This window comes from Thalassophryne amazonica, chromosome 9, assembly GCF_902500255.1.
Source record: "Thalassophryne amazonica chromosome 9, fThaAma1.1, whole genome shotgun sequence".
Lineage (NCBI taxonomy): Eukaryota > Metazoa > Chordata > Actinopteri > Batrachoidiformes > Batrachoididae > Thalassophryne > Thalassophryne amazonica.
In genome coordinates, this window is record NC_047111.1 from 69,665,222 (window position 1) to 69,692,949 (window position 27,728).

Below are 27,728 nucleotides of genomic sequence, written 5' to 3' on the forward strand. Positions count from 1 at the left end.
GCATAGCCCTACTGTCAACTTGCTGAAAACTTTGAATATTAATTTACATCTACATTAAAAAAATCTTAAAGTGGCATGGGGTTAAAAGGGCTGTAATTAGGGGGTTCTGGGGGGTGGAGCTCCCTCAGAAGCTGAAAGGTTTATCCATGCTCATGCTCCACCGAAAAATGACATGGTGAGATGCCGAAGAGCTTCGCTCATCATGTCCGCGACATATACATATTAGCTGGGCAGACTGAGACAGTGTGCATAGTGTTTTGTCCAAGAACACAGACAGGTAGAGTAATTGGGATTTTAACCCAGGTACATTGCTTGGCCAACTTCCTGCTGTAGAGATACGTAGCTGTTTTAATTCAAGGGCTTTACCAAAAATATAGCAGTAACCATTTGTGAATTACTAGTTTTTATACACAGTCCACCTATTTTTAGAGACTATAAGCACTTGGACAAACTAAACATACCATAAGAGCTATTGTTCATTCAAATCATCACTCTGACATGCAGTTTTCTTGAAACAAATCAGGGGATGGACACATGGACTTTTCCAAGTCACCGATTATGTCTTTGACTTTATATACATCAATCAATAAGAAATATGTCTTCTTCATCTTTGTCTTTAGGCTGTTCCCCTTAGGGGTCGCCACAGCAGATCAATAATTTCCATCTCACCCTGTCCTCTGTATCTTCCTCTGTCACACCAACCACCTGCATGTCCTCCCTCAGCACATCCATAAACCTGCTCTTTGGCCTCCCTCTTCTCCTCCTGCCTGGTGGCTCCATCCTCAGCATCCTTCTCCCTATATACTCTGGGTCCCTCCTCTGCACATGGCCAAACCATCTCAATCGCGCCTCTCTGACTTTGTCTCCAAACCGTCCCACCTGAGCTGTCCCTCTGATATGTTCATTCCTAATCTTGTCCATTCTTGTCACTTCCAAAGAGAATCTCAACATCTTCAGCTCTGCCACCTCCAGCTCTGCCTCCTGTCTTTTTGTCAGTGCCATCGTCTCTAAACCATACAACATAGCTGGTCTCACTACTGTCTTGTAAACTTTCCCCTTCACTCTTGCTGATATTCTTCAGTCACAAATCACTCCTGCCACCTTTCTCCACCCACTCCACCCTGCCTGCACTCTCTGCACCACCAAGTCTCCTTGTCTTCCTTCCACTGTCCAGATGTCACACACAGTACTGTCCTAGCAGTCTCCCTCACCACATCTGCAGTACTTTTCCAGTTGTCCAAAACTAGTTCTCCTCCAACCAGTGCTTCTCTCACCTGCTCGCTAAATTTCACACCACAGTCTTCCTCCTTCAGCTTCCACCATCTGATCCTTTGTCGAGCTCTCTCACTCTCTTCTTCTTCTTTACCTCTAAAGTCATCCTACAAACAATCATCCTATGCTGTCTAACGACACTCTCTCCTGCCACCACCTTACAGTCTCTGATTTCTTTTAGCTTGCATCTCCTATAAAGAATGTAGTCCACCTGTGTGCACCTTCCTCCACTCTTATATGTTACCCTGTGCTCCTCCCTTTTCTTAAAGTAGTTATCAGTGGTGGGCACACCTCCGATAATCTGATAACAGATAATTATCGAAGATAATGTTTTCATTATCGGATTATCTTTTTAGATAACTTTAAAAACCATTATCGGACTAATTATCTTCAGATGAATTGCCGTCCAATAACTTTTAGACTGATAACGTAGTAAACCAAGCTGAACAGCAGCAAACATTTTTTAAATTTAAAATCAGTTGAGACATACTTGTTGAAAGTTCCCTAAGAGCTGTATAGTTCTACCCTCTGCAAACAGAAGCGTGCTACTTCCGGAGAAACCACTCTACCCTCTGCAGGCAAAGAAGAACTGTGCCCAGCAGTGCATTATGGGTAATCTCAGTACATTCACAACAGGACAAATGCATTTCGGACACTCTGTTCAGGCTCCACGGACAGCAGCATTAAACTCTACTGCCTAAAACTCTCGTGAATATATTCTCTGGGTTTATAGATGTTATTGTATTTGCATCTGTTAAATTCCACGCATCTTAAATCAATGTAGCAGACATGGATTATCTGGAATTTTGTTTTGTCAGGTTTTCAAGGCCTCTACTGCCATCTATGAAGTGGGCTTCATAGATAATTGGCAAAGCTTCTGGGGAAAACCTGGTCTTGTTAGGAGAGACGGCATCCATCCCACTTTGGATGGAGCAGCTCTCATTTCTAGAAATCTGGCCAATTTTCTTAAATCCTCCAAACCGTGACTATCCAGGATTGGGACCAGGAAGCAGAGTTGTAGTCTTACACACCTCTCTGCAGCTTCTCTCCCCCTGCCATCCCCTCATTACTCCATCCCCGTAGAGACGGTGCCTGCTCCCAGACCACCAATAACCAGCAAAAATCTATTTAAGCATAAAAATTCAAAAAGAAAAAATAATATAGCACCTTCAACTGCACCGCAGACTAAAACAGTTAAATGTGGTCTATTAAACATTAGGTCTCTCTCTTCTAAGTCCCTGTTAGTAAATGATATAATAATTGATCAACATATTGATTTATTCTGCCTTACAGAAACCTGGTTACAGCAGGATGAATATGTTAGTTTAAATGAGTCAACACCCCCGAGTCACACTAACTGCCAGAATGCTCGTAGCACGGGCCGAGGCGGAGGATTAGCAGCAATCTTCCATTCCAGCTTATTAATTAATCAAAAACCCAGACAGAGCTTTAATTCATTTGAAAGCTTGACTCTTAGTCTTGTCCATCCAAATTGGAAGTCCCAAAAACCAGTTTTATTTGTTGTTATCTATCGTCCTCCTGGTCATTACTGTGAGTTTCTCTGTGAATTTTCAGACCTTTTGTCTGACTTAGTGCTTAGCTCAGATAAGATAATTATAGTGGGCGATTTTAACATCCACACAGATGCTGAGAATGACAGCCTCAACACTGCATTTAATCTATTATTAGACTCAATTGGCTTTGCTCAAAATGTAAATGAGTCCACCCACCACTTTAATCATATCTTAGATCTTGTTCTGACTTATGGTATGGAAATTGAAGACTTAATAGTATTCCCTCAAAACTCCCTTCTGTCTGATCATTTCTTAATAACATTTACATTTACTCTGATGGACTACCCAGCAGTGGGGAATAAGTTTCATTACACTAGAAGTCTTTCAGAAAGCACTGTAACTAGGTTTAAGGATATGATTCCTTCTTTATGTTCTCTAATGCCATATACCAACACAGTGCAGAGTAGCTACCTAAACTCTGTAAGTGAGATAGAGTATCTCGTCAATAGTTTTACATCCTCATTGAAGACAACTTTGGATGCTGTAGCTCCTCTGAAAAAGAGAGCTTTAAATCAGAAGTGCCTGACTCCGTGGTATAACTCACAAACTCGCAGATTAAAGCAGATAACCCGTACGTTGGAGAGGAAATGGCGTCTCACTAATTTAGAAGATCTTCATTTAGCCTGGAAAAAGAGTCTGTTGCTCTATAAAAAGCCCTCCGTAAAGCTAGGACATCTTACTACTCATCACTAATTGAAGAAAATAAGAACAACCCCAGGTTTCTTTTCAGCACTGTAGCCAGGCTGACAAAGAGTCAGAGCTCTATTGAGCCGAGTATTCCTTTAACTTTAACTAGTAATGACTTCATGACTTTTTTTTGCTAATAAAATTTTAACTATTAGAGAAAAAAATTACTCATAACCATCCCAAAGATGTATCGTTATCTTTGGCTGCTTTCAGTGATGCCGGTATTTGGTTAGACTCTTTCTCTCAGATTGTTCTGTCTGAGTTATTTTCATTAGTTACTTCATCCAAACCATCAACATGTCTATTAGACCCCATTCCTACCAGGCTGCTCAAGGAAGTCCTACCATTATTTAATGCTTCGATCTTAAATATGATCAATCTATCTTTATTAGTTGGTTATGTACCACAGGCCTTTAAGGTGGCAGTAATTAAACCATTACTTAAAAAGCCATCACTTGACCCAGCTATCTTAGCTAATTATAGGCCAATCTCCAACCTTCCTTTTCTCTCAAAAATTCTTGAAAGGGTAGTTGTAAAACAGCTAACTGATCATCTGCAGAGGAATGGTCTATTTGAAGAGTTTCAGTCAGGTTTTAGAATTCATCATAGTACAGAAATAGCATTAGTGAAGGTTACAAATGATCTTCTTATGGCCTCAGACAGTGGACTCATCTCTGTGCTTGTTCTGTTAGACCTCAGTGCTGCTTTTGATACTGTTGACCATAAAATTTTATTACAGAGATTAGAGCATGCCATAGGTATTAAAGGCAATGCGCTGCAGTGGTTTGAATCATATTTCAATCAATCAATCAATTTTTTTTTTATATAGCGCCAAATCACAACAAACAGTTGCCCCAAGGCGCTTTATATTGTAAGGCAAGGCCATACAATAATTATGTAAAACCCCAACGGTCAAAACGACCCCCTGTGAGCAAGCACTTGGCTACAGTGGGAAGGAAAAACTCCCTTTTAACAGGAAGAAACCTCCAGCAGAACCAGGCTCAGGGAGGGGCAGTCTTCTGCTGGGACTGGTTGGGGCTGAGGGAGAGAACCAGGAAAAAGACATGCTGTGGAGGGGAGCAGAGATCGATCACTAATGATTAAATGCAGAGTGGTGCATACAGAGCAAAAAGAGAAAGAAACAGTGCATCATGGGAACCCCCCAGCAGTCTACGTCTATAGCAGCATAACTAAGGGATGGTTCAGGGTCACCTGATCCAGCCCTAACTATAAGCTTTAGCGAAAAGGAAAGTTTTAAGCCTAATCTTAAAAGTAGAGAGGGTGTCTGTCTCCCTGATCTGAATTGGGAGCTGGTTCCACAGGAGAGGAGCCTGAAAGCTGAAGGCTCTGCCTCCCATTCTACTCTTACAAACCCTAGGAACTACAAGTAAGCCTGCAGTCTGAGAGCGAAGCGCTCTATTGGGGTGATATGGTACTACGAGGTCCCTAAGATAAGATGGGACCTGATTATTCAAAACCTTATAAGTAAGAAGAAGAATTTTAAATTCTATTCTAGAATTAACAGGAAGCCAATGAAGAGAGGCCAATATGGGTGAGATATGCTCTCTCCTTCTAGTCCCCGTCAGCACTCTAGCTGCAGCATTTTGAATTAACTGAAGGCTTTTTAGGGAACTTTTAGGACAACCTGATAATAATGAATTACAATAGTCCAGCCTAGAGGAAATAAATGCATGAATTAGTTTTTCAGCATCACTCTGAGACAAGACCTTTCTGATTTTAGAGATATTGCGTAAATGCAAAAAAGCAGTCCTACATATTTGTTTAATATGCGCTTTGAATGACATATCCTGATCAAAAATGACTCCAAGATTTCTCACAGTATTACTAGAGGTCAGGGTAATGCCATCCAGAGTAAGGATCTGGTTAGACACCATGTTTCTAAGATTTGTGGGGCCAAGTACAATAACTTCAGTTTTATCTGAGTTTAAAAGCAGGAAATTAGAGGTCATCCATGTCTTTATGTCTGTAAGACAATCCTGCAGTTTAGCTAATTGGTGTGTGTCCTCTGGCTTCATGGATAGATAAAGCTGGGTATCATCTGCGTAACAATGAAAATTTAAGCAATACCGTTTAAGCAATATTTATCTAATAGATTACAATTTGTTCATGTAAATGGGGAATCTTCTTCACAGACTAAGGTTAATTATGGAGTTCCACAAGGTTCTGTGCTAGGACCAATTTTATTCTCTTTATACATGCTTCCCTTAGGCAGTATTATTAGACAGCATTGCTTAAATTTTCATTGTTACGCAGATGATACCCAGCTTTATCTATCCATGAAGCCAGAGGACACACACCAATTAGCTTTTAAGATTAGGCTTAAAACTTTCCTTTTTGCTAAAGCTTATAGTTAGGGCTGGATCAGGTGACCCTGAACCATCCCTTAGTTATGCTGCTATAGACTTAGACTGCTGGGAGGTTCCCATGATGCACTGAGTGTTTCTTTCTCTTTTTGCTCTGTATGCACCACTCTGCATTTAATCATTAGTGATTGATCTCTGCTCCCCTCCACAGCATGTCTTTTTCCTGGTTCTCTCCCTCAGCCCCAACCAGTCCCAGCAGAAGACTGCCCCTCCCTGAGCCTGGTTCTGCTGGAGGTTTCTTCCTGTTAAAAGGGAGTTTTTCCTTCCCACTGTCGCCAAGTGCTTGCTCACAGGGGGTCGTTTTGACCGTTGGGGTTTTTCCGTAATTATTGTATGGCCTTGCCTTACAATATAAAGCGCCTTGGGGCAACTGTTTGTTGTGATTTGGCGCTATATAAATAAAATTGATTGATTGATTGATTGATAAAGATAAACCGATGAACCACCCAAAAATGTACCGGAAGTTAAAGATAACTTTTCAGTTGTCTGATTATCTGTTATCGAAGTTAATTTTTTGGTTATCTGTGCCCACCACTGGTAGTTATTTACTACAGCCATTTCCATCCTTTTTGCAAAATCAGCTACCATCTGTCCTTCCCCATTCCTATCCTTGATACCATATCTACCCATTACTTCCTCATCACCTCTGTTCCCTTCACCAACATGTCCATTGAAGTCTGCTCCTATCACCTCTCTTTCATGCTTGGGCACACTCTCCACCACCTCATCTAACACACTCCAGAAATCTTCTTTCTCCTTCATTTCACAACCTACCTGTGGGGCATATGCACTGATGATGTTCATCATCACCCCTTCAATTTCCAACTTCACACTCATCACCCTGTCAGACACTCGCTGAACCTCCAACATACTTTTAACATACTCTTCCTTTAAAATGACCCCAACACCATTTCTCTTCCTGTCCTCACCATGGTACAACAACTTGTACCCACCGCCGATGCTCCTGCTCTTACTTCCCTTCCACTTGGTCTCTTGCACACACAATATGTCTACCTTTCTCCTCTCCATCATATCAGCCAGCTCTCTCCCTTTACCAGTCATACTACCAACATTCAAAGTCGCCACTCTCATTTCTACCTTTCTAGTTTTCTTCTTCTCCCGCTGTTTGTGGAAACATTCTCCTCCTCTTCTTCATTGTCTTCACCCAGCAGTAGCCCAATTTCCACTGGCACCCTGTTGGGCAGCAGCACTGGTGGCGGACGTTGTTAACCCGGGCCGCGAACGATCTGGTATGGAAATTCGATTCTTAGTCTGCATAGTTGGGTTGGCTTGTTTTACGCCAGATGCCCATCCTGATGCAACCTTCCTCATTTATCCAGGCTTGGGACCGGCACTCAGAATGTACTGGCTGCACACCCCATGTGGCTGAGTTAATCAATAATAAATATGTACTGCATGTTAAATCTGTATCATGTAGGCAGTTCTCAAATACTGAGTGTCTGTGAAAGAAGGAGATTAGCGAGAAAAGCCACCAAGACACCCGTGACAACTCTGAACTAATTATAAGCTTTTGTAGCTGTGATGAGAGAAATTGTGAACAGTAGAACTTTGGTCTGTTGCATCACCCGTTACACAGGCAAATGTTGGAGTGGAACACAAAAGACGTTTGCCAGAAAGCACAGACTTGAGCGTAGATTTGATGTGTTTTCTTGTTTGACAATCCTTCTCTGTACCCGATTGTTGAAGGTTCAGCAGAAAAGTTCACACAATAATGGCAAAAGAGTAATGGCAGATCAGTGAAACTTAATTAATATCTTTTCATATCTACTTGTAATGAACCTCTATTGAAAATAGGATGCCTGCATGAATGCGTATTTTGAAACAATACATGACACAACGCAGCAAAATACGTATTTGTAAACCAATTGCAAACTAAATTTATTTTCCTTAAAAAACCTCAGTGATCATCACTGACAAAACAGATGGAGATTTGCTGTAATGCATGCCACAGTATACAATCAGAAATTTTGTGGGTGGAATGTGCAGTTGCAAAAGAAATACCAAGGTCCTTCTGCAGTGTTCTCATCTACTAAATGCTGCAGCATATGTATTGTATGAATAGGTTCCACATTTGAGTCTGCACTGCCTCTGTAAATGCATGAAACAGAGGAAGCTTGTGATCCTCAATACCTAAGAGACAGTGTTGCTGTTTTTGTCCACCAACAGTGCATCCAGAAAGCATTCACAGCACTTCGCTTTTTCTACATTTTATGTTTTTTTGTTTTTTTTTGCAAATTTATTAAAAAAAACAAAAAAAAAAAAACAAGAAATCACATGCACGTAAGTATTCACACGCTTTGCTCAATATTTTGTTGTTACGTTTGGCAGCAATTACAGCCTTAAGTCATCTTGAATATGATGCCAAAAGCTTGATGCACAGCCATTTTCAGATCTCTCCAGAGATGTTCAATCGGATTCAGGTCTGGGCTCGGGCTGAGCCACTCAAGGACATTCACAGAGTTCTCCTGAAGCCACTCCTTTGATATCTTGACTGTGTGTTTAGGATCACTGTCCTGCTGAAAGATGAACCGTCACCCCAGTCTGAGGTCAAGAGCGCTCTGGAGCAGGTTTTCATCCAGGATGTCTCTGTACATTGCTGCATTCATTTTTCCCTCAATCCTGACTAGTCTCCCAGTTCCTACTACTTGAAAAACATCTACACAGCATGACACTGCCACCACAATGCTTCACTGTAGTGATGGTGCCTGGTTTCCTCCACACATGACACCTGGCATTCACACCAAACAGTTCAATCTTTGTCTCATCAGACCAGAGCATTTTGTTTCTCATGGTCTGAGAGTCCGTCAGGTGCCTTTTGGCAAACTCCAGGTGGGCTGCCATGTGCCTTTTACTAAAGAGTGACTTCCATCTGGTCACTCTACCATACATGCCAGATTGGTGGATTTCTGCAGAGATGGTTGTCCTTCTGGAAGGTTTTCCTCTCTCCACAGAGGAATGCTGGAGCTCTGACAGAGTGACTATTGGGTCCTTGGCCACCTCCCTCACTGAGGCCCTTCTCCCCCGATCGCTTAGTTTTGACGGGCGGTCAGCTCTAGGAAGAGTCCTGGTGGATCTGAACTTCTTCCATTTACAGATGATGGAGGTCACTGTGCTCATTGGGACCTTCAAAGCAGCAGAATGTTTCTATTCCCTTCCCCAGATTTATGCCTTGAGACAATCCTGTCTCTGAGGTCTACAGACAATTCCTTTGACTTCATGTTTGGTTTGTGCTCTGACATGCACTGTCAACTGTGGGGCCTTATGTGTAGACAGGTGTGTGTCTTTCCAAATCATGTCCAATTAATTGAATTTACCCCAGGTGGACTCCAATTAAGCTGTAGAAACATCTTAAGGATGATCAGTGGAAACAGGATGCACCTGAGCTCAGTTTTGAGCTTCATGGCAAAGGCTGAATACTTATGTACTTAGTTCTAGGTTGTTTTGTTTTTTGTTTTTTTGTTTTTTTTGGGGGGGGGGGAGGTATCTTTAATCAATTTGCAAAAATCTTTAAAAAAATGTCATTGTGGGGTGTTGTGTGCAAAATTTTGGGGGGAAAATGAATTTCATCCATTTTGGAATAAGGCTCTAACACAGCAAAATGTGGAAAAAGTGAAGTGCTGTGAATACTTTCAGGATGCACCGTGCTTCAAACATGTCCCACATCTGCATGTTCATGTGGGAGTCCCTAAAAATGCCATTTGATATTACCTGGAATGAAGGAAGAAGTTACCCAGCCTGAATTTAACAAAAGCAGGAATCTAAATACAAGGTAAAAGTTAAAGTTGAAATGTCAACAGCAGAGAATTAGTTGTTTGCAGGAGTGACAGCACTCGTATCTACAGCGATAAGCAGGAACATTCTTTTGTGTAAATATAACTTACTAACTGTGGACTAGTTACAGTCCCAGCCAGAAACAGATACTGAGTCCCACTATATTCATTGGTGACAGTTCACTACATTATCCAGATATCCTAACCCTTCCAAAAACACCAGTTATATTGGGTGGTGCAGGTGTGCACTGTGGATTCTAGTAGCCCACAGCCTAATTTACCTTTGTGACCAGAGCAGAGTAGCTCATGGCAGGAGACAGGCCTATTCCCAGCCTTTGGAGGTAGCAGTAAATGATGTGTGGCTTCGCGATAAGACTGAAGGTACACAGGTAGCCAAGACATATTCCAGCCAGGATGATGTAGCACAGCTCACGACTGGATGACTTCACCACGGGAGTGTCCCAAAACCTATAAATTATATTTGTAATTACAGAATTGCAATACGACAAAAAAAAGTCTGCAATTGACTGCTTTGGCTTATTTTATCATATTGCAACTATCCAGTTAGTTAACAATAAAAACCATAATAATCTGGGTTTCAGCATATATGTTATGTATATTGTTAATATAATGTTTACAATTTTACATATCTCTACAGTTTGAATGTATGTGCCTAAACATTAAAAAAAGTGAAAAGTCAAAATGTGTGTGAGTGTGTGTGTGTATATATATATAAACCTATTTCTCTCAAATATTGTTCACAAATCTGTCGAAAGCTGTGTTAGAAATCACTTCTCCTTTGCTAATATAATCCATCCCTCCTCACAGGTGTGGCATATCAAGATGCTGATTAGACAGTATGATTATTGCACAGGTGTGCCTCAGGCTGGCCACAATAAAAGGCCACTCTGAAATGTTCTGTTTTATCACACAGCACAATGCAACAGATGTCACAAGTTTTGAGGGAGTGTGCAATTGGCATGTTGACTGCAGGAATTCCACCAGAGCTGTTGCCTGTGAATTGAATGTGCAAAACCATCTCCAAGGACATTTCAGAAAATTTGGGGAGAATTTATGGAGGTGATGGTCTAGTGGTTAGGTGTTGGGCTTGAGACCAGAGGATCCTCGGTTCAAACCCCAGCCTGACCGGAAAATCACGAAGGACCCTTGGGCAAGGTCCTTAATCCCCAGTTGCTCCTGGTGTGTAGTGAGTGCCTTGCATGGCAGCACCTTGACATCAGTGTGTTTGTGTGAATAGGTGAACGTGAGGCATAATTGTAAAGCGCTTTGAGCATCTGATGCAGATGGAAAAGTGCTATATAAATGCTGTCCATTTAATCTGGCAGTACATCCATCCGGCCTCACAACCGCAGACCACGTGTAACCACACCAGCCCAGGACATCCACATCCAGCATGTTCATCTCCAAGATCATCTGAGATCAGCCACCTGGACAGCTGTTGCAACAATCAGTTTGCACAACCAAAGAATTTCTGCAGAAATGGTCAGAAACTGTCTCAGGGAAGCTCATCTGCATGCTTGACGTCCTCACCGGGGCTTGACTTGACTGCAGTTTGTCGACGTAACCGACTTGAGTGGGCAAATGCTCACATTTGATGGTGTCTGGCTGCTGATCAACTCTATGCGAAGGAGATGTGTTGCACTGCGTGAAGCAGATGGTGGTCACACCAGATACTGACTGATTTTCTGACACCACCAGATCCCCCCCCCCCCCCCCCCAAAAAAAAACAAAACTGCACATTTCAGAATGGCCTTTTATTGTAGCCGGCCTGAGGCACACATGTACAATAATCATGCTGTCAAATCAGCATCTTCATATGCCACACCTGTGAGGTGGGATGGATTGTCTCAGCAAAGGAGAAGTGCTCAATAACACAGATTTAGACAAATTTGTGAACAATATTTGACAGAAATAGGTCTTTTGTATATATAGAAAATATTTTAGATCTCTGAGTTCAGCTCATGAAAAACGGGCGCAAAAACAAAAGTATTTCATTCATATAGATAGATACACACACCCACACAGACTCAGTTTGACTTTTCATTTTATATGTATATATATGCATAGATAGCTATACATGCAGACATACACACACACACACACATCCACAAAATATTCACAGCATTTCACTTTTTCCACATTTTGTTATGTTGCAGCCTTATTCTAAAATTTAGTAAATTCATTTTTGTCCTCTAAATTCTACACACAACACCCCATAATGACAACATGAAAAAGGTCCTTTGAGTTTTTTCCAAATTCATTCAAAATAAAAAAAAACTAAGAAATCACATGTACATAAGTATTCACAACCATTGCTCAGTACTTTGTTGATGCACCTTTGGTAGCAATTCAGTCGGTGCACAGCTTTTTCAGATCTCTCCAGAGATGTTCAATCGGATTCAGGTCTGGGCTCTCAAGGACATTCACAGAGTTGTCCTGAAGCCACTCCTTTGATATCTTGGCTGTGTGCTTAGGGTCATTGTCCTGTTGAAAGATGAACTGTTGCCCCAGTCTGAGGTCGAGTCCGCTCTGGAGCAGGTTTTTATCCAGGATGTGTCTGTACATTGCTGCATTCATCGTTCCCTCCATCCTGACTAGTCTCCCACTTCATGCTGCTGAAAAACATCCCAGCAGCATGATGCTGCCACCACCATGCTCCACACTGTAGGGATGGTGCCTGGTTTCCTCCAAACATGATGCCTGTCATTCACGCCAAAGAGTTCAATCTTTGTCTCATCAGACCAGAGAATTTTGTTTCTCATGGTCTGAGAGTCCTTCAGGTTCCTTTTGGCAAAGTCCAGTTGGGCTGCCATGTGCATTTTACAAAGGAGTGGCTTCTGTCTGGCCACGCTAGCATACAGACCTGATTGGTGGATTGCTGCAGAGATGGTTGTCCTTCTGGAAGGTTCTCCTCTTTCCACAGAGGAATGCTGGAGCTCTGACAGCATGACCATCGGGTTCTTGTTCACCAGTGTGTGCTTTTCCAAATCATGTCCAATCAACTGAATTAATGCCAGGTGGACTCCAATTAAGCTGTAGAAACATCTCAAGGATGATCAGTGGAAATAGGCTGCACCTTAGCTCAAATTTGAGTTTCTTTCCGTGAAAATGCTAGCTGAGATGACAACATAACTGCAGATCTCTGGTATCAGCTTAAAACTCCTCACTAAATTTGATATTAATTGCATTAATTCATTAATTTAACATTTACACAGTTATAAGGATGAGCGGGGATAAACCCCAAAGAACTGGATGGACATGAAACATTGTTGCTGGACGACACACGGAGAAAGAGTTTGGAGATGGTGAAACTCCACAAGATGGAGGTCATGAAGAAAATGTAAGCTTGAACTCGATTCAGGAAACAGCTGTAACTACAGAACGGAAACTCTTCAAGCCAAATTAAAAAGTGACCTGCTGGATTTTCATAAATTCTTCAGGGAAGACATTAAAAAAAAGGAAGAGTATTAAGGTCTGGAAATTAAATTACAACAATGGTACATACAACGGTGTGGAGGATGCCATCCTCTACCTGCTACACAGAGTCCACTTGCACCTGGATAAGGGAAATGGCACAGTGAGGATTATCTTCCTGGACTTCTCGAGTGCCTACAAAACCATCCAGCCCCTTGTGCTCCAGGACAAACTGAACATAATGCGAGTGGACCCCTGCCTGGTCACTTGGATCTCCAGCTACCTCACCGACAGGCCGACAGGTATGGGGTTAGGTTTAGTATGTCAGGCTGAGGGACACCACATCTGACACTGTGATCAGCAGCACTGGAGCACCTCAGGGCACGGTGCTGGCCCCTCTTCTTTTCACCCTGTACACCTATGACTTCTGCTACAACTCTGAGCTGTGTCACAACCAGAAGTTTGCAGATGACACAGCCATTGTTGGATGCATCAGGGATGACAGAAAGGAGGAGTACAAGAGCCGAGTGAAGGATTTTGCTGCCGGGTGCCACGCAAACCATCTACAGCTCAACACCTCAAAGACAAAGGAGCTGGTCATTGGCTTTGGGAAGTCCAGAGCAAGTCCACGACCAGTTGTGATCGAGGGAGCTGAGGTGGAGGCTGTTGATTCCTACAAGTACCTTGGGCTGTGTGTGGACAGCAAACTGGACTGGACAACCCACACCAACCACCTGTATAGGAAGGGACAGAGCAGGCTGTATTTTCTGAGGAGGTTGCAGTCGTTTAACACCTGCAGGAAACTCCTGTGGATATTTTACCAGTCCGCAGTAGCCAGCATCCTCTTTTACACCATGGTGTGCTGGGGAAGCAGCACATCCAAGAAGGACCATCCATCCAGAGGGAGTTTTTCCTTACCACTGTTGCTCTGGGGGTTGGTAAGGTTAGAGCTTACTTGTGTGAAGTGCCTTGAGTCAACCTTGTTGTGATTTGGCACTATATACATGAAAATAAACTGAAATTGAAGGACACAACCAGGCTGGACAAACTGTCTGAGGTAGGCTGGCTCTGTGGTTGGCATGAAGCGGGACTCTCTGGTGAGGGGCCGCAGACAAACTGCTGGACATTATGGATGCTGCCAGTCACCCTCTGCAAACCATCATCAGCACCCAGAAGAGCCTCTTCAGCCACAGACTGCTCCTTCCCAAGTGCAGGACCAACAGACTGAAAAACTCCTTTGTCCCTCAGGCCATCAGACTGTACAACTCCTCACTCAGGGGGAGGAGGAGTAACAGGAAGACAGAGGACAGGAAGGAGAGGAGCAGTAGTAGTCAGTAAACCAGTATTGATCAGTATGTCTGGTATTTATATTGTGTATTTATATTTGCAAACTGTTTTTCTTTTTTACTTTCACGTTTGATGCTCTGTGTGCGTCTTACCCTGTGTGCTGCTATACAATGCTGCTGGAACCTCAATTTTCCTGACGGAGTCTTCCCAAGGGATCAATAAAGTTCTGTCTAATCTAATCCGTGCGGTACATGCTGCTCCCCCCTCCACCCCCCAAATTCACATTGCCTCAATTCGGATGACGGACTGTCTTAAAGTTTAGTGTACATAAACAATCAAATGTATATGTATGGGTGTTTGTCTGAGGTGATTGTTTGGGAAAAATTTTGTTGCACTTGTTGTAATGACAATATTGTTGTAATGACAATAAATCTATCTATCCATCTATCCATCTATCCATATATCTATCTATCTATCTATCTATCTATCTATCTATCTATCTATCTATCTATCTATCTATCTATCTATCTATCTATCTATCTATCTATCTATCTATCTATCTATCTATCTATCTATCTATCTATCTATCTATCTATCTATGCATTCTCAATATTATACCCTCATTGAAAGTAATCAGGTTAAGATGATAACCAAAATTAAAAGAGAAAAGATATATATAACATTTTGGCAGTAGACTTGCATGTCAGGAGCTGAGCATTAAAAAAAAAAAGAATTTAGGTTTTAGGAACACCTATTTTTCATCATACAAAACTGGTAAACAAAAAGGGGAGTAGGTGCATTAATCTCAAATTCAACACTATTCGAATACATATCTGAACTAAGAGATAAAGAGGGCAGGTTTGTTTTGGTAAATTGTTTTGGGGAAAATAGACAAGAAAGAAGTAACATTATTTCACATCTATGCCCCTACTGGGAGTGAGGCGTCTTTCTTTAGAAAGGTGTTTGATTTGATTACATCACAGACATATGGAACACTCATCTGTGCTGGTAATTTTAATATAATTCTTCAACGTGCATTAGATACAACCAATACCAATAGAACAAAAACAAACAAACTGAAAAACTAAAAAATAGGGCTCTTGGTGAACTGGGGACTGGGGGATGCATGGAGGACGATGCATGGTTTTAATCCTGGGAACTCAAAAACTGACTATTTCTTTATGTTTAACAAAGACCTGTATAGACTCAAAGACTGCAAAATAGGCCAGAGGGCCATTTCAGACCACTCAGGGGTTTATATAACTACATTTTGAATGTAGTCAGCGTAAAACATTTTAGAGGCTCAATGCTGGAATGTTATGATACCACCTTTGTGACTGCCATGGTGACAGAACTAGAAATATATTTACAGGAACATAATAATGGAGAAAATAAACATAAGGGCTCAGACAAAATCAAATCTGCAAGAAAAATTTAAAAACTTTGAACAGATTCACATTACCAATACAGACCCTTAACCAACAAATTAGAAATACCAAACAAGATGTAGATAAAATACCAAGTGAGGAGGTGGAGAAAAACCTTAGGTTTTTGAAACAAAGACACTATGAGGCTAGTTAAGTTATGAGCTTGGAGACTCTCTCTCTCTCTCTCTCTCTCTGTAAATACATATATATATGCAAAAATCTCAAAAAAAAATTCACATTTCATCCATTTTGGATGTAACATAAAATGTGGAAAAAACTGAAGTGCTGTGAATACTTTCCATATACACCCTGTGTGTGTGTATATATATATATATATATATATATATATATATATATATATATATATATATATACATATATATATATATATTGATATAGAGTTGTAGCAACATATGTACGAGGTCTGTCAAAAAAGTAACGGACCTTTTTATTTTTTTCAAAAACTATATGGATTTGAATCACGTGTGATTGCATCAGCCAAGCTTGAACCTTCGTGCGCATGCATGAGTTTTTTCACACCTGTCGGTTGCGTCATTCGCCTGTCAGCAGGCTTTGAGTGAGCAGTGGTCCACCCCCCTCGTCGGATTTTCATTGTCAGAGAAATGTCTGAACGATTTGGAGCTTTGCTGCATCAAATTTTTCCAGAAACTGTGAGAGACAGCCAGGTGGACACCGCTAAATTCAGATGGCTTTCAGGGATGATTTTATGGGGATCACACAGATTGAGGAGTGTTACAGCCGGTTTAAAGACCGCCCACAGTGGCTGAGAGTGTGCCGCGTTCCGAGCAGCGATTGACAGCCTGAAACGACCAGATCATTTCCAAACTGAACCCGGGACGTCGTCTGACTACCACAGAAATGGCTGTTGCAGGAGTTTTTGTCATGGAAAGAGGAGCGGAGGAATGCGCCACCGTGCCGCAAATGGTGCGGGACAAAACCACAGGAATTCACGCGTCGGAACGGAGCCGCATGGCGCAAAGCAACGCCGTGATGAAGCCTCACAGGACATGTTCTGGCATGTCCAGCTAATCCACAATTTCTCGGATAGTCACATGACTGAAAAGCCACCGAAAGCCATCTGAAAGCCACCGAAAGCCATCTGAAAGCCATCTGAAAGCCGTCCTGTGAGACCAACATGGAGGTGGTTTTGTGCCGCGCCATACGCGGCACGGTGGCGCATTCCTCCGCTCCTCTTTCCATGACAAAAACTCCTGTAACAGTGGAATGTGCCGAAAAAGTCTTGTTGTCCACGTCTTCTGCCATTTCTGTGGTAGTCAGACGATGTCCTGGATCAACACAGCGTTCAGTTTGGAAATGATCTGGTCGTTTGAGCCTGTCTATCGCTGCTCGCAACGCGGCACGCTCTCAGCCACTGTGGGCGGTCTTTAAACCGGCTGTAACACTCCTCAATCTGTGTGATCCCCACAAAATCGTCCCTGAAAGCCATCTGAATTTAGTGAATGGTGTCCACCTGGCTGTCTCTCACAGTTTCTGGAAAAATTTGATGCAGCAAAGCTCCAAATCGTTCAGACATTTCCCTGACAATGAAAATCCGACGAGGGGGGTGGACCAGTGCTCACTCAAAGCCTGCTCACAGGCGAATGACGCAACCGACAGGTGTGAAAAAACTCACGCATGCGCACGAAGGTTCAAGCTTGGCTGATGCAATCACACGTGATTCAAATCCATATAGTTTTTGAAAAAAATAAAAAGGTCTGTTACTTTTTGGACAGACCTCATATGTACATGTTGGCAAATGTGAAAACTGTAATTACTTGACAAAAACAGATGTGACAAAAAGTGTGGCCATGAGGCCCAAGCAGGCGAAGACTACTGCAGCAATGGGCTCAGGATCCCCCCATCGCACATACTGCACCGCAATTGGCTCACAACCTGAAAGATACAAAGATTTGGCAGTATATATTATGACAAGAAGTGAAACTACAAATTAGGCATTGGTCCAGACCCCTGAAAATGGGAATGTCACTGCTACCTAGGGTGGCTAAACTTACCATCCATAATTTCCAAGGTGTATACCCCTAATTATTATGTATTATAGCCATCCTATGGTAATAGCTATTGCCAGCAAGGGGGTCAATGAAGGATTACACAGAGGCCAAAATTTTAAAATGCTCCAATTGTTATGTGCTGGGGTGTTTGGCTGGCTTTTTGTTTTTGTTTCTCCCACCAGGTGGTATGCATTCAGGACTGAGTGGCTGAGTATTAGGACCTCACCCTGAACACCTGAGGCTTGTTTTCACGTGCAGGTCATCAGGACTCACAGCTGTGGTGTATTCTGTCTTGATCAGAGATTGCTGCACTTAAACCTTGAATGCACAGTGTGTGATTGCCAGAGACTCGACCTTGTGAGCAGACGTGTGAGATCGACGTCAGGAGAACAATCTCACCATTACGGACGCAGAGACCGCTCCAGGTTTGACACCACAGTCTGTGAAGGAGGATTGGGTGAGGTCTCATGCTCTTCAGCACACTTCCTGAGGTAATTTGGTTTTGGTGACTTTTATGAAGTAATGACAGTGGATTTGGTGTCCCTCACACCTTGTGTTATTGAGCTGTCACGTTATGCTAATTGTCTAATCAGCTTCTGCTGCAGTGGAGATTTGAACTGAGTTGTTCCGTGCCTGCAGGGTGAGAAGCTGATATATATTTAAGCCAGGAAGTGTTTGCTGATTGTCTGCACCTTTGAGCTGTATCTCTCTGGGTGGAGAGTGTTGGACTCACCTCATGTTTTCTTTCTTCACAGACTCGGTTTGTCGCGGCCACCTGGGGGGTGTCGGCGGGGTCCCTGGGTCCGAACTGCTGTGGCTCCGGACCGTTTGCGCTGCTGAGAGCACGCCGTGTTTTCACCTCACCAGACCACAGACATTTTTGGTTGTTTATCACTAAACTCACTATGATTATTAAATTCTGTTATCTTTTGAACCATGCTCTGCTTATTTTATGCTGGGTCCTGTCAAACGCTGGGTCGGTGCTCCGACCGCGTCCCACACATAACACCAATCCTATATAGAAGTATACCACATTATATAATGGCTGAGTGGATCCTTGTCATTTGATTGGTGCTTTGTATGTCACATGACATGAATTAATTTGTCCCATTTGTGTTGCATTGCTTTTAGAGTGCAGTTTGGTTCCATTAAGAGTGCAAATTTGGTTCCATATGTTTGCTACCATTGCACTCTGCACACGTGCACATATACACGCACATGCGCACGTGCTCGTGCACGCACATGCGCACATGCTCATGTACGTGCATGTGTGCGCCCACATGTGCTCGTGCATGCACATGCACACGCGCCCACACACGCGCGTGTTCACACACACAAAACAACGCGTGCGTGCATGCACACACAAAACAAATCCACTGCGCTGTGTGGAGACTGTTAGCAGGAAGAAAGAATGAAAAGCTGGAGTCATTTCTGACGTAATTTTTTTTCACTGCACTGAGGACGTACACAGTGTTGTTTGGTAGTACACGCGCGCACATGCGCTGACCCGGATGTGTGTGTGTGTGTGTGTGTGTGTGTGTGTGTGTGTGTGTGTGTGTGTGTGTGTGTGTGTGTGTGTGTGTGTGTGCATGCGCACACGGGGGACAACTGCACAATGATTTGATTGAGCTAACTGACGCTGTGCTCCACTCCGCTGTAAGCCATCTGGAGGCATGAAGAACTGTTCAGATGAAAAGCTGATGTGATTTTTGGCTGGACTGAGGAACTACACAAAGTCTTTTTTTTTCTTTTTTTATGGAAGTCCAAAGTCAGTGCACAGCATCACTGGACTGCACGTCACAATTTGAACTTTAGCAGCAGTGAAGCACCAAAATGTAATTTTGTAAAAAATGTAATGTAAAATTCTGTTGTTTATAAATTAATAAAATATCTAATGACAGGGATCTGTTTTAGCCTTTATATGAAACAAACAATGAATGTTTTTACATTCTTTCAATGGAAGGAATATTTAATTTGGTGGAAGCTGGAACATACCATTCAATTCGGTTTTGCCTCAATGAATGGTATGTTCCAGCTTTCACCTCATGAAATATCCATACCATTGAACTCATAAACATTCATTATTGGTATATTATTTTTCTGAGCATACAGATTTCAGAAAGGTATATTTTGGACTATCTGACTGAATATTACAGAGTTATGGGGTAAGACAACCATAAAAATGGTGACAAAGGTCAATTTCAGTTTGTACAAGGGTCAAAAGTTAACGTTGCTCCACTTTGTTAAAACATTATGTAAATTATTGCTTGACATAATAGGATTCAAAAATTTATTATTTTGCACCATATGTCCTTCTTAGTTATCACATTATGGGGTAACATATTTCATATGTCATTGAATCCAATGGACATTAACCTTGTTTTACCATTACTTTGGAGACCAAGAATTCAACACTGTCAAACCTATTCCACTGATTAATTCTATAGCTCAACCAGTAATATCACTTTCTACCAAAATTGGAGTGTTTTAAACGTTTGACACCTGTACAAACAGAAACTGACCTTTGTCATGATTTCTGCTATTTTTACTTAATAACTCTATCACACTCATTCATAGATAGTCCAAACAATATATTTTGGAATCCCTATGATCAGACAAATAATATGATATACAGTAGTGTTCAGAATAATAGTAGTTCTATGTGACTAAAAAGATTAATCCAGGTTTTGAGTATACGAGGGTAAGCTGAAAAGTTCTAAGGCTCACTATAATGCAGTTAACGCATTACTCCTTTATGGGGAGCCTTAGAACTTTTCAGCCTACCCTCATATTTCTTATTGTTATATGGGAAACAAGGTACCAGTAGATTCAGTAGATTCTCACAAATCCAACAAGACCAAGCATTCATGATATGCACACTCTTAAGGCTATGAAATTGGGCTATTAGTAAAAAAAAGTAGAAAAGGGGGTGTTCACAATAATAGTAGCATCTGCTGTTGACGCTACAAACTCAAAACTATTATGTTCAAACTGCTTTTTTAGCAATCCTGTGAATCACTAAACTAGTATTTAGTTGTATAACCACAGTTTTTCATGATTTCTTCACATCTGCGAGGCATGGAGTCAACCAACTTGTGGCACCTTTCAGCTGTTATTCCACTCCAAGATTCTTTAACAACATTCCACAATTAATTCACATTTCTTGGTTTTGCTTCAGAAACAGCTTTTTGATGTCACCCCACAAGTTCTCAATTGGATTTAGGTCCGGGGATTGGGCAGGCCACTCCAAAACATTAATTCTGTTGGTTTGGAACCAAGATTTTGCTCATTTACTAGTGTGCTTGGGGTCACTGTCTTGTTGAAACACCCATTTCAAGGGCATGTCCTCTTCAGCATAAGGCAACATGACCTCTTCAAGTATTTTGACATATCCAAACTGATCCATGATACCTGGTATGCGATATATAGGCCCAACACCATAGTAGGAGAAACATGCCCATATCATGATGCTTGCACCACCATGCTTCACTGTCTTCACTGTGAACTGTGGCTTGAATTCAGAGTTTGGGGTCGTCTCACGAACTGTCTGCGGCCCTTGGACCCAAAAAGAACAATTTTACTCTCATCAGTCCACAAAATATTCCTCCATTTCTCTTTAGGCCAGTTGATGTGTTAATTTGGCAAATTGTAACCTCTGCTGCACATGTCTTTTATTTAACAGAGGGACTTTGCGGGGGATTCTTGCACATAAATTAGCTTCACACAGGCATCTTCTAACTGTCACAACACTTACAGGTAACTCCAGACTGTCTTTGATCATCCTAGAGCTGATCAGTGGGTGAGCCTTTGCCATTCTTGTTATTCTTCTATCCATTTTGATGGTTGTTTTCCGTTTTCTTCCACGCGTCTTTGGGGTTTTTTTTTTGTCCATTTTAAAGCATTGGAGATTATTGTAGATGAACAGCCTATAATTTTTTGCACCTGCGCATAGGTTTTCCCCTCTCCAATCAACTTTTTAATCAAATTACACTGTTCTTCTGAACAGTGTCTTGCACGTCCCATTTTCCTCAGGCTTTCAAAGAGAAAAGCATGTTCAACAGATGCTGGCTTCATCCTTAAATAGGGGACACCTGATTCATACCTGTTTGTTCCACAAAACTGACAAACTCACTGACTGAATGCCACACTACTATTATTGTGAACACCCCCTTTTCTACTTTTTTTACTAACAGCCCAATTTCATATCCTTAAGAGTGTGCATATCATGAATGCTTGGTCTTGTTGGATTTGTGAGAATCTTCTGAATCTACTGGTACCTTGTTTCCCATGTAACAATAAGAAATATACTCAAAACCTGGATTAATCTTTTTAATCACATAGCACTACTATTATTCTGAACACTACTGTACTTCTCAATATGACTGGAGCATTTTTAAATTTGACCCTATGTAATCCTTCATTGACCCTTACCTGGCTGTACCTAGCATCCTGTGATGATCCTTACACTTTTCAAGTCCCCAAAATACTATATCAAATGTTTTGTCACCTTAGGTGATAGTGACATCTGTGTGCCCCACAGATTAAATGTCCAGTTTGCTTCATGTTTCATTTGAAGTGTTTTTGTTTGCAGATGACACTTTTCTGTTATACAGATCAATTATTATGAAAAAACACTGAGGGATGCACATAAAAATCAGGCATTATGTGCTTTTCCAAAATTCAGCTAAACAAATAATACACGATAATACATAATAAGAAGGGGAGAGGCATGGGTGAAAACAAGGTATTCACACCCTAAAACATTTTGAGTTAGGAAACATAAACTGCTGCCACATCCTGCAATAACTGTTAAGAATCTCCTATAGACAGTCAGTTCTTATTCAGTATGAGTATTTGTGTCCATGCGTGTGTTAGAAGATTTTATAGAAGATTGCTTTCCCGCTTGTGGTATTGAGGCATGATATGTAATATAAAAGAGAATTTGTGGGTTCACTGAGAGAGTGTGATACAGATTGAAAACAATCCCCCAGGCGTATTTGCAAATTTTGTATCTTTAAGTCACAGAGTCAAGAGCTAAGTGCCTTTACCGGTGAGGTCGTCTGTAGGCCAGAAACCCAGTACACAGGCTCTGCAAGTGTACTCATCAAACACAAACTCGTTTTCCTTGCAGGGAGTGCAGGTCCAGCAGCAGCTCACCTCTCCTTTGCGGATCACCTGGAGACACACAAATCACATTTAAAAGAGCTGAAAGGTCTCAAAGCTCCACCAGCACTTTCGGTAACTAAACTTACACTCTGACTGCCCTGCAGGAACTGGAAATGAAAACTTCTTCAACAGGGGACAAAAAAAGACTGTCTCCTTATTAAGAAAGCGCTTTCTGTTTTTGAAGCATGAGCACTTTAAGAGCGAGTGCAAAGAAACAAAATACTACATACTATATATATATATATATATATATATATATATATATATATATATATATATTTGTGTTGTCCGTGGGGATCCATGGACTGTAGATTGGGTAGTGTTTATTTTTCCAAGAGTGGCAATAAATTATGTAAATTTTCTAGTTGTATAATGAGTTGGAATGTCATGTGAGTCCAGAATGTTTTAGAAACTTAGACCTTAGACCTCAACAGTTTTTGGAAGAAGAACTCAACCCTTTTACTTCCTGTTCATTATGCAATTTTTCAAAGTTAATTTACTGTCTTAATGTATTTCTAAATTGTTTAGGTTCTTGTTATCATATACACATTATTATTATTATTATTATTATTATTATTATTATTATTATTATTATTAATTTCTATTTTGGCATTTGATTTTTAAATGAACCACAATGGAAATAAGTGTTTTCACTTTCTTGTGTCATCCATGTATTTGTATTCACATATTTACCGTTATATTATGTACTTACATTGAATTTTATAAATAAAATCATGCACCCACACTTTTAATATAAAGATGATTCACTGCTTTATGCAGATTTAACATAGAGTGCCATATTGTTTGTATTTCTTCATAATTGATGTAAATAAAGTCCGAGACATATTCAGTGGCAGCTTCACCATCTGAGAGCCTCATCCACAACTACCACAAAAGACACGGTATACACAAATACTACACAGTATTAAGAACAGGGGTATGTAAACTTTTGATCAGGGTCATTTGGGTAGTTTCTGTTGTCATTATGATTTAAAAAGAGTAAACAGCTCTTTGACAATAAATGGCTTCACCCAACCACTAACCATGAGTAGAAAAATGTTTTTGTGTTATCATTCATATTCTCTGAAAAATAGTCTATATATATATTCTGCCAGGGTATGTAACCATTTGAGCATATGAGTATGTATGTAAGTATGTACGTATGTATAAAAGTCTAATTTATAAGGACTTGACATTGGCCAACTCAAGTGCTTCCAGTGTCAATTTCAGTACTGCTTTTAAGAACTGTCACTCTCTGAAGGTGTTGTTATCTTGCAGTTCAGTATGCAGCTGAAGTGCCTCTGAATGGATCCTGGAATTCCTGTCATTAAATGTTGCATTAGCAGAGAAGTTGTGTGTGGGAAAATGCCTGCAGTGAAGAGTTACAAGGCAAAAGTGCTGACAAAGCAAAGTATGAGGAGCATGTTTTTGCAGTTTAATTACACAACAAAGAAGGCGCTGGTGGGCATGGCTTTGGAGTTTCTGCACATAGGTCCATTGGGCAACACAGCTTTGATTTCAGAGGCTTTTCCTGGCTCCCTATATTACTGTATAATATGCAAATAAACCAAAACCAAATAAAGCAAAACTGTGAGGTTGCTGCACAATGTGTGAATATAGCAGCATGAAACTAATGTTGACCTTGTTTGCTGTTGCTCTGTGTTGCCTTGATTTTTGCTGGACACATAGTGAATTGGGATTCATTCTTGAATGCACACTGGCACAACAGGTCACCAAATGGAAATGAAGAACACCAGAAAAAGAATATGAGCGATACTATACGACAACAAAATGATGTCTGCAGTCAATAAGCAAGAACACAGAAGTAGAGAAGAAGGCTTTATATAGGCGTAGCAACCCATTGGTGCACGTGCTTATCCTCAGATTTTGCTGAGTGAAGCTGATGAAAGTCTGTGACTGCTCCTGGATGGGATGTCATTCTGTCACAGGTTACTTCCCCAACCAAGATCAATATGCATTTACAGATTGGTGGACCAGGACAATACAGTTCATCTGTATTGTCCTGGTTCAAGACAGGTAGTGTGACCAGTAATCAAACCCAGGTCTACATGTTGGTTTCCCAACTCATTATCCCACTGAGGGACCTGCTCTCTGGCAACAATAGGCTGATCAGGAACAGAAAACAGCATGGAAGCACTTGATAAATGGCGGAAAGGTAGAACCAAGCAGTTCATCAGCCGGAATCTCAGCACAGGATGTATACAACCCCTGGCAAAAGTTATGGAATCACGGGCCTCAGAGGATGTTCATTCAGTTGTTTAATTTTGTAGAAAAAAGCAGATCACAGACATGACACAAAACTAAAGTCATTTCAAATGGCAACTTTCTGGCTTTAAGAAACACTATAAGAAATCAGGAAAAAAAATTGTGGCAGTCAGTAACGGTTACTTTTTTAGACCAAACAGAGGGAAAAAAATATGGAATCACTCAATTCTGAGGAATAAATTATGGAATCATGAAAAACAAAAGAATGCTCCAACACATCACTAGTATTTTGTTGCACCACCTCTGGCTTTATAACAGCTTGCAGTCTCTGAGGCATGGACTTAATGAGTGACAAACAGTACTCTTCATCAATCTGGCTCCAACTTTCTCTGATTGCTGTTGCCAGATCAGCTTTGCAGGTTGGAGCCTTGTCATGGACCATTTTCTTCAACTTCCACCAAAGATTTTCAATTGGATTAAGATCCGGACTATTTGCAGGCCATGACATTGACCCTATGTGTCTTTTTGCAAGGAATGTTTTCACAGTTTTTGCTCTATGGCACGATGCATTATCATCTTGAAAAATGATTTCATCATCCCCAAACATCCTTTCAATTGATGGGATAAGAAAAGTGTCCAAAATATCAACGTAAACTTGTGCATTTATTGATGATGTAATGACAGCCATCTCCCCAGTGCCTTTACCTGACATGCAGCCCCATATCATCAATGACTGTGGAAATTTACATGTTCTCTTCAGGCAGTCATCTTTATAAATCTCATTGGAACGACACCAAACAAAAGTTCCAGCATCATCACCTTGCCCAATGCAGATTCGAGATTCATCACTGAATATGACTTTCATCCAGTCATCCACAGTCCACGATTGCTTTTCCTTAGCCCATTGTAACCTTGTTTATTCTGTTTAGGTGTTAATGATGCCTTTCGTTTAGCTTTTCTGTATGTAAATCCCATTTCCTTTAGGCGGTTTCTTACAGTTCGGTCACAGACGTTGACTCCAGTTTCCTCCCATTCGTTCCTCATTTGTTTTGTTGTGCATTTTTGATTTTTGAGACATATTGCTTTAAGCTTTCTGTCTTGACGCTTTGATGTCTTCCTTGGTCTAGCAGTATGTTTGCCTTTAACAACCTTCCCATGTTGTTTGTATTTGGTCCAGAGTTTAGACACAGCTGACTGTGAACAACCAACATCTTTTGCAACATTGCGTGATGATTTACCCTCTTTTAAGAGTTTGATAATCCTCTCCTTTGTTTCAATTGACATCTCTCGTGTTGGAGCCATGATTCATGTCAGTCCACTTGGTGCAACAGCTCTCCAAGGTGTGATCACTCCTTTTTAGATGCAGACTAATGAGCAGATCTGATTTGATGCAGGTGTTAGTTTTGGGGATGAAAATTTACAGGGTGACTCCATAATTTATTCCTCAGAATTGAGTGAGTCCATATTTTTTTCCTCTGCTTGGTCTAAAAAAGTAACCGTTACTGACTGCCACAATTATTCTTCCTGATTTCTTATAGTGTTTCTTAAAGCCAGAAAGTTGCCATTTGAAATGACTTTAGTTTTGTGCCATGTCTGTGATCTGCTTTTTTCCACAAAATTAGACAACTGAATGAACATCCTCCGAGGCCGGTGATTCCATAATTTTTGCCAGGGGTTGTATATATTCAGCAGTTTCCACCGGGATTCATTACAAGCTATATGGCATGTAACAGTCAGTCACCAGGGTTTAATTTATGCATATAAAAGTGTTCTTCATGATTCTGAGATATGGAATCCCAGATGAGAAATTATTAAAGCTTCAACAAAAAGCTTTGTTCACTGAAGGATATGTCTGGACAGTCTTTGAAGATTGCAAACCTGTGAGCGTACCTGCCAACATTTGAATGTTATTTCAGTTTCAATTTATTTTCATTTATATAGCACCAAATCACAACAGAGTTGCCTCAATGTATGTACCAATGCGACACCCACATATGGCCGTGAGAGCCAACGACACAAAGCGAAACTAGGGAGGTCCAGGCACGGACCCACAGGACCCACACAACTGTGGGACTAATGGGCATCCCACACATACAAGACAGGGCTGCTTTGAAACAGGTTTTTTTTTCTCTCTTTCTCTCTCTAAATCTTAACTACTTTTTAAAAAGTGCAACAACAGATGTGATCTAATCCACATTCATTTTGGAGGGTGTCAAACTGTGGCCTAAGCATTCCAAGAGAAACATCTCCACCAATTGGATTGACTGGACATGCAACACACAATGACTCTGAATTACATTAATGAAGATTTACACATACCAGTATGAGGTTTGGGTCTAAGCACTGGAGCTGCAAATTCACTGAATTACTTTGGGCCCCAGCTACCTACCAACAAAGCAGTCTTGGGTTTGGGTTGAGCAGTCCACGTTTGTTTCTCAAGTGTGTGCAT

General features: G+C 41.2%; 1 protein-coding gene across 1 annotated transcript in view; it reads right to left on the reverse strand.

The window, feature by feature from the left end:
• grm5a (glutamate receptor, metabotropic 5a) overlaps positions 1 to 27,728 on the reverse strand; it is a 101,859-nt gene that overhangs the window by 17,249 nt on the left and 56,882 nt on the right. Inside the window, exons 11-13 of the mRNA XM_034178329.1 lie at positions 22,936 to 23,062; positions 17,654 to 17,771; positions 9,990 to 10,176 (exon numbers count right to left, since the gene is read on the reverse strand). Coding sequence (XP_034034220.1) covers positions 9,990 to 10,176; positions 17,654 to 17,771; positions 22,936 to 23,062 — 432 coding nt within the window. The remainder of the gene's footprint in view (positions 1 to 9,989; positions 10,177 to 17,653; positions 17,772 to 22,935; positions 23,063 to 27,728) is intronic.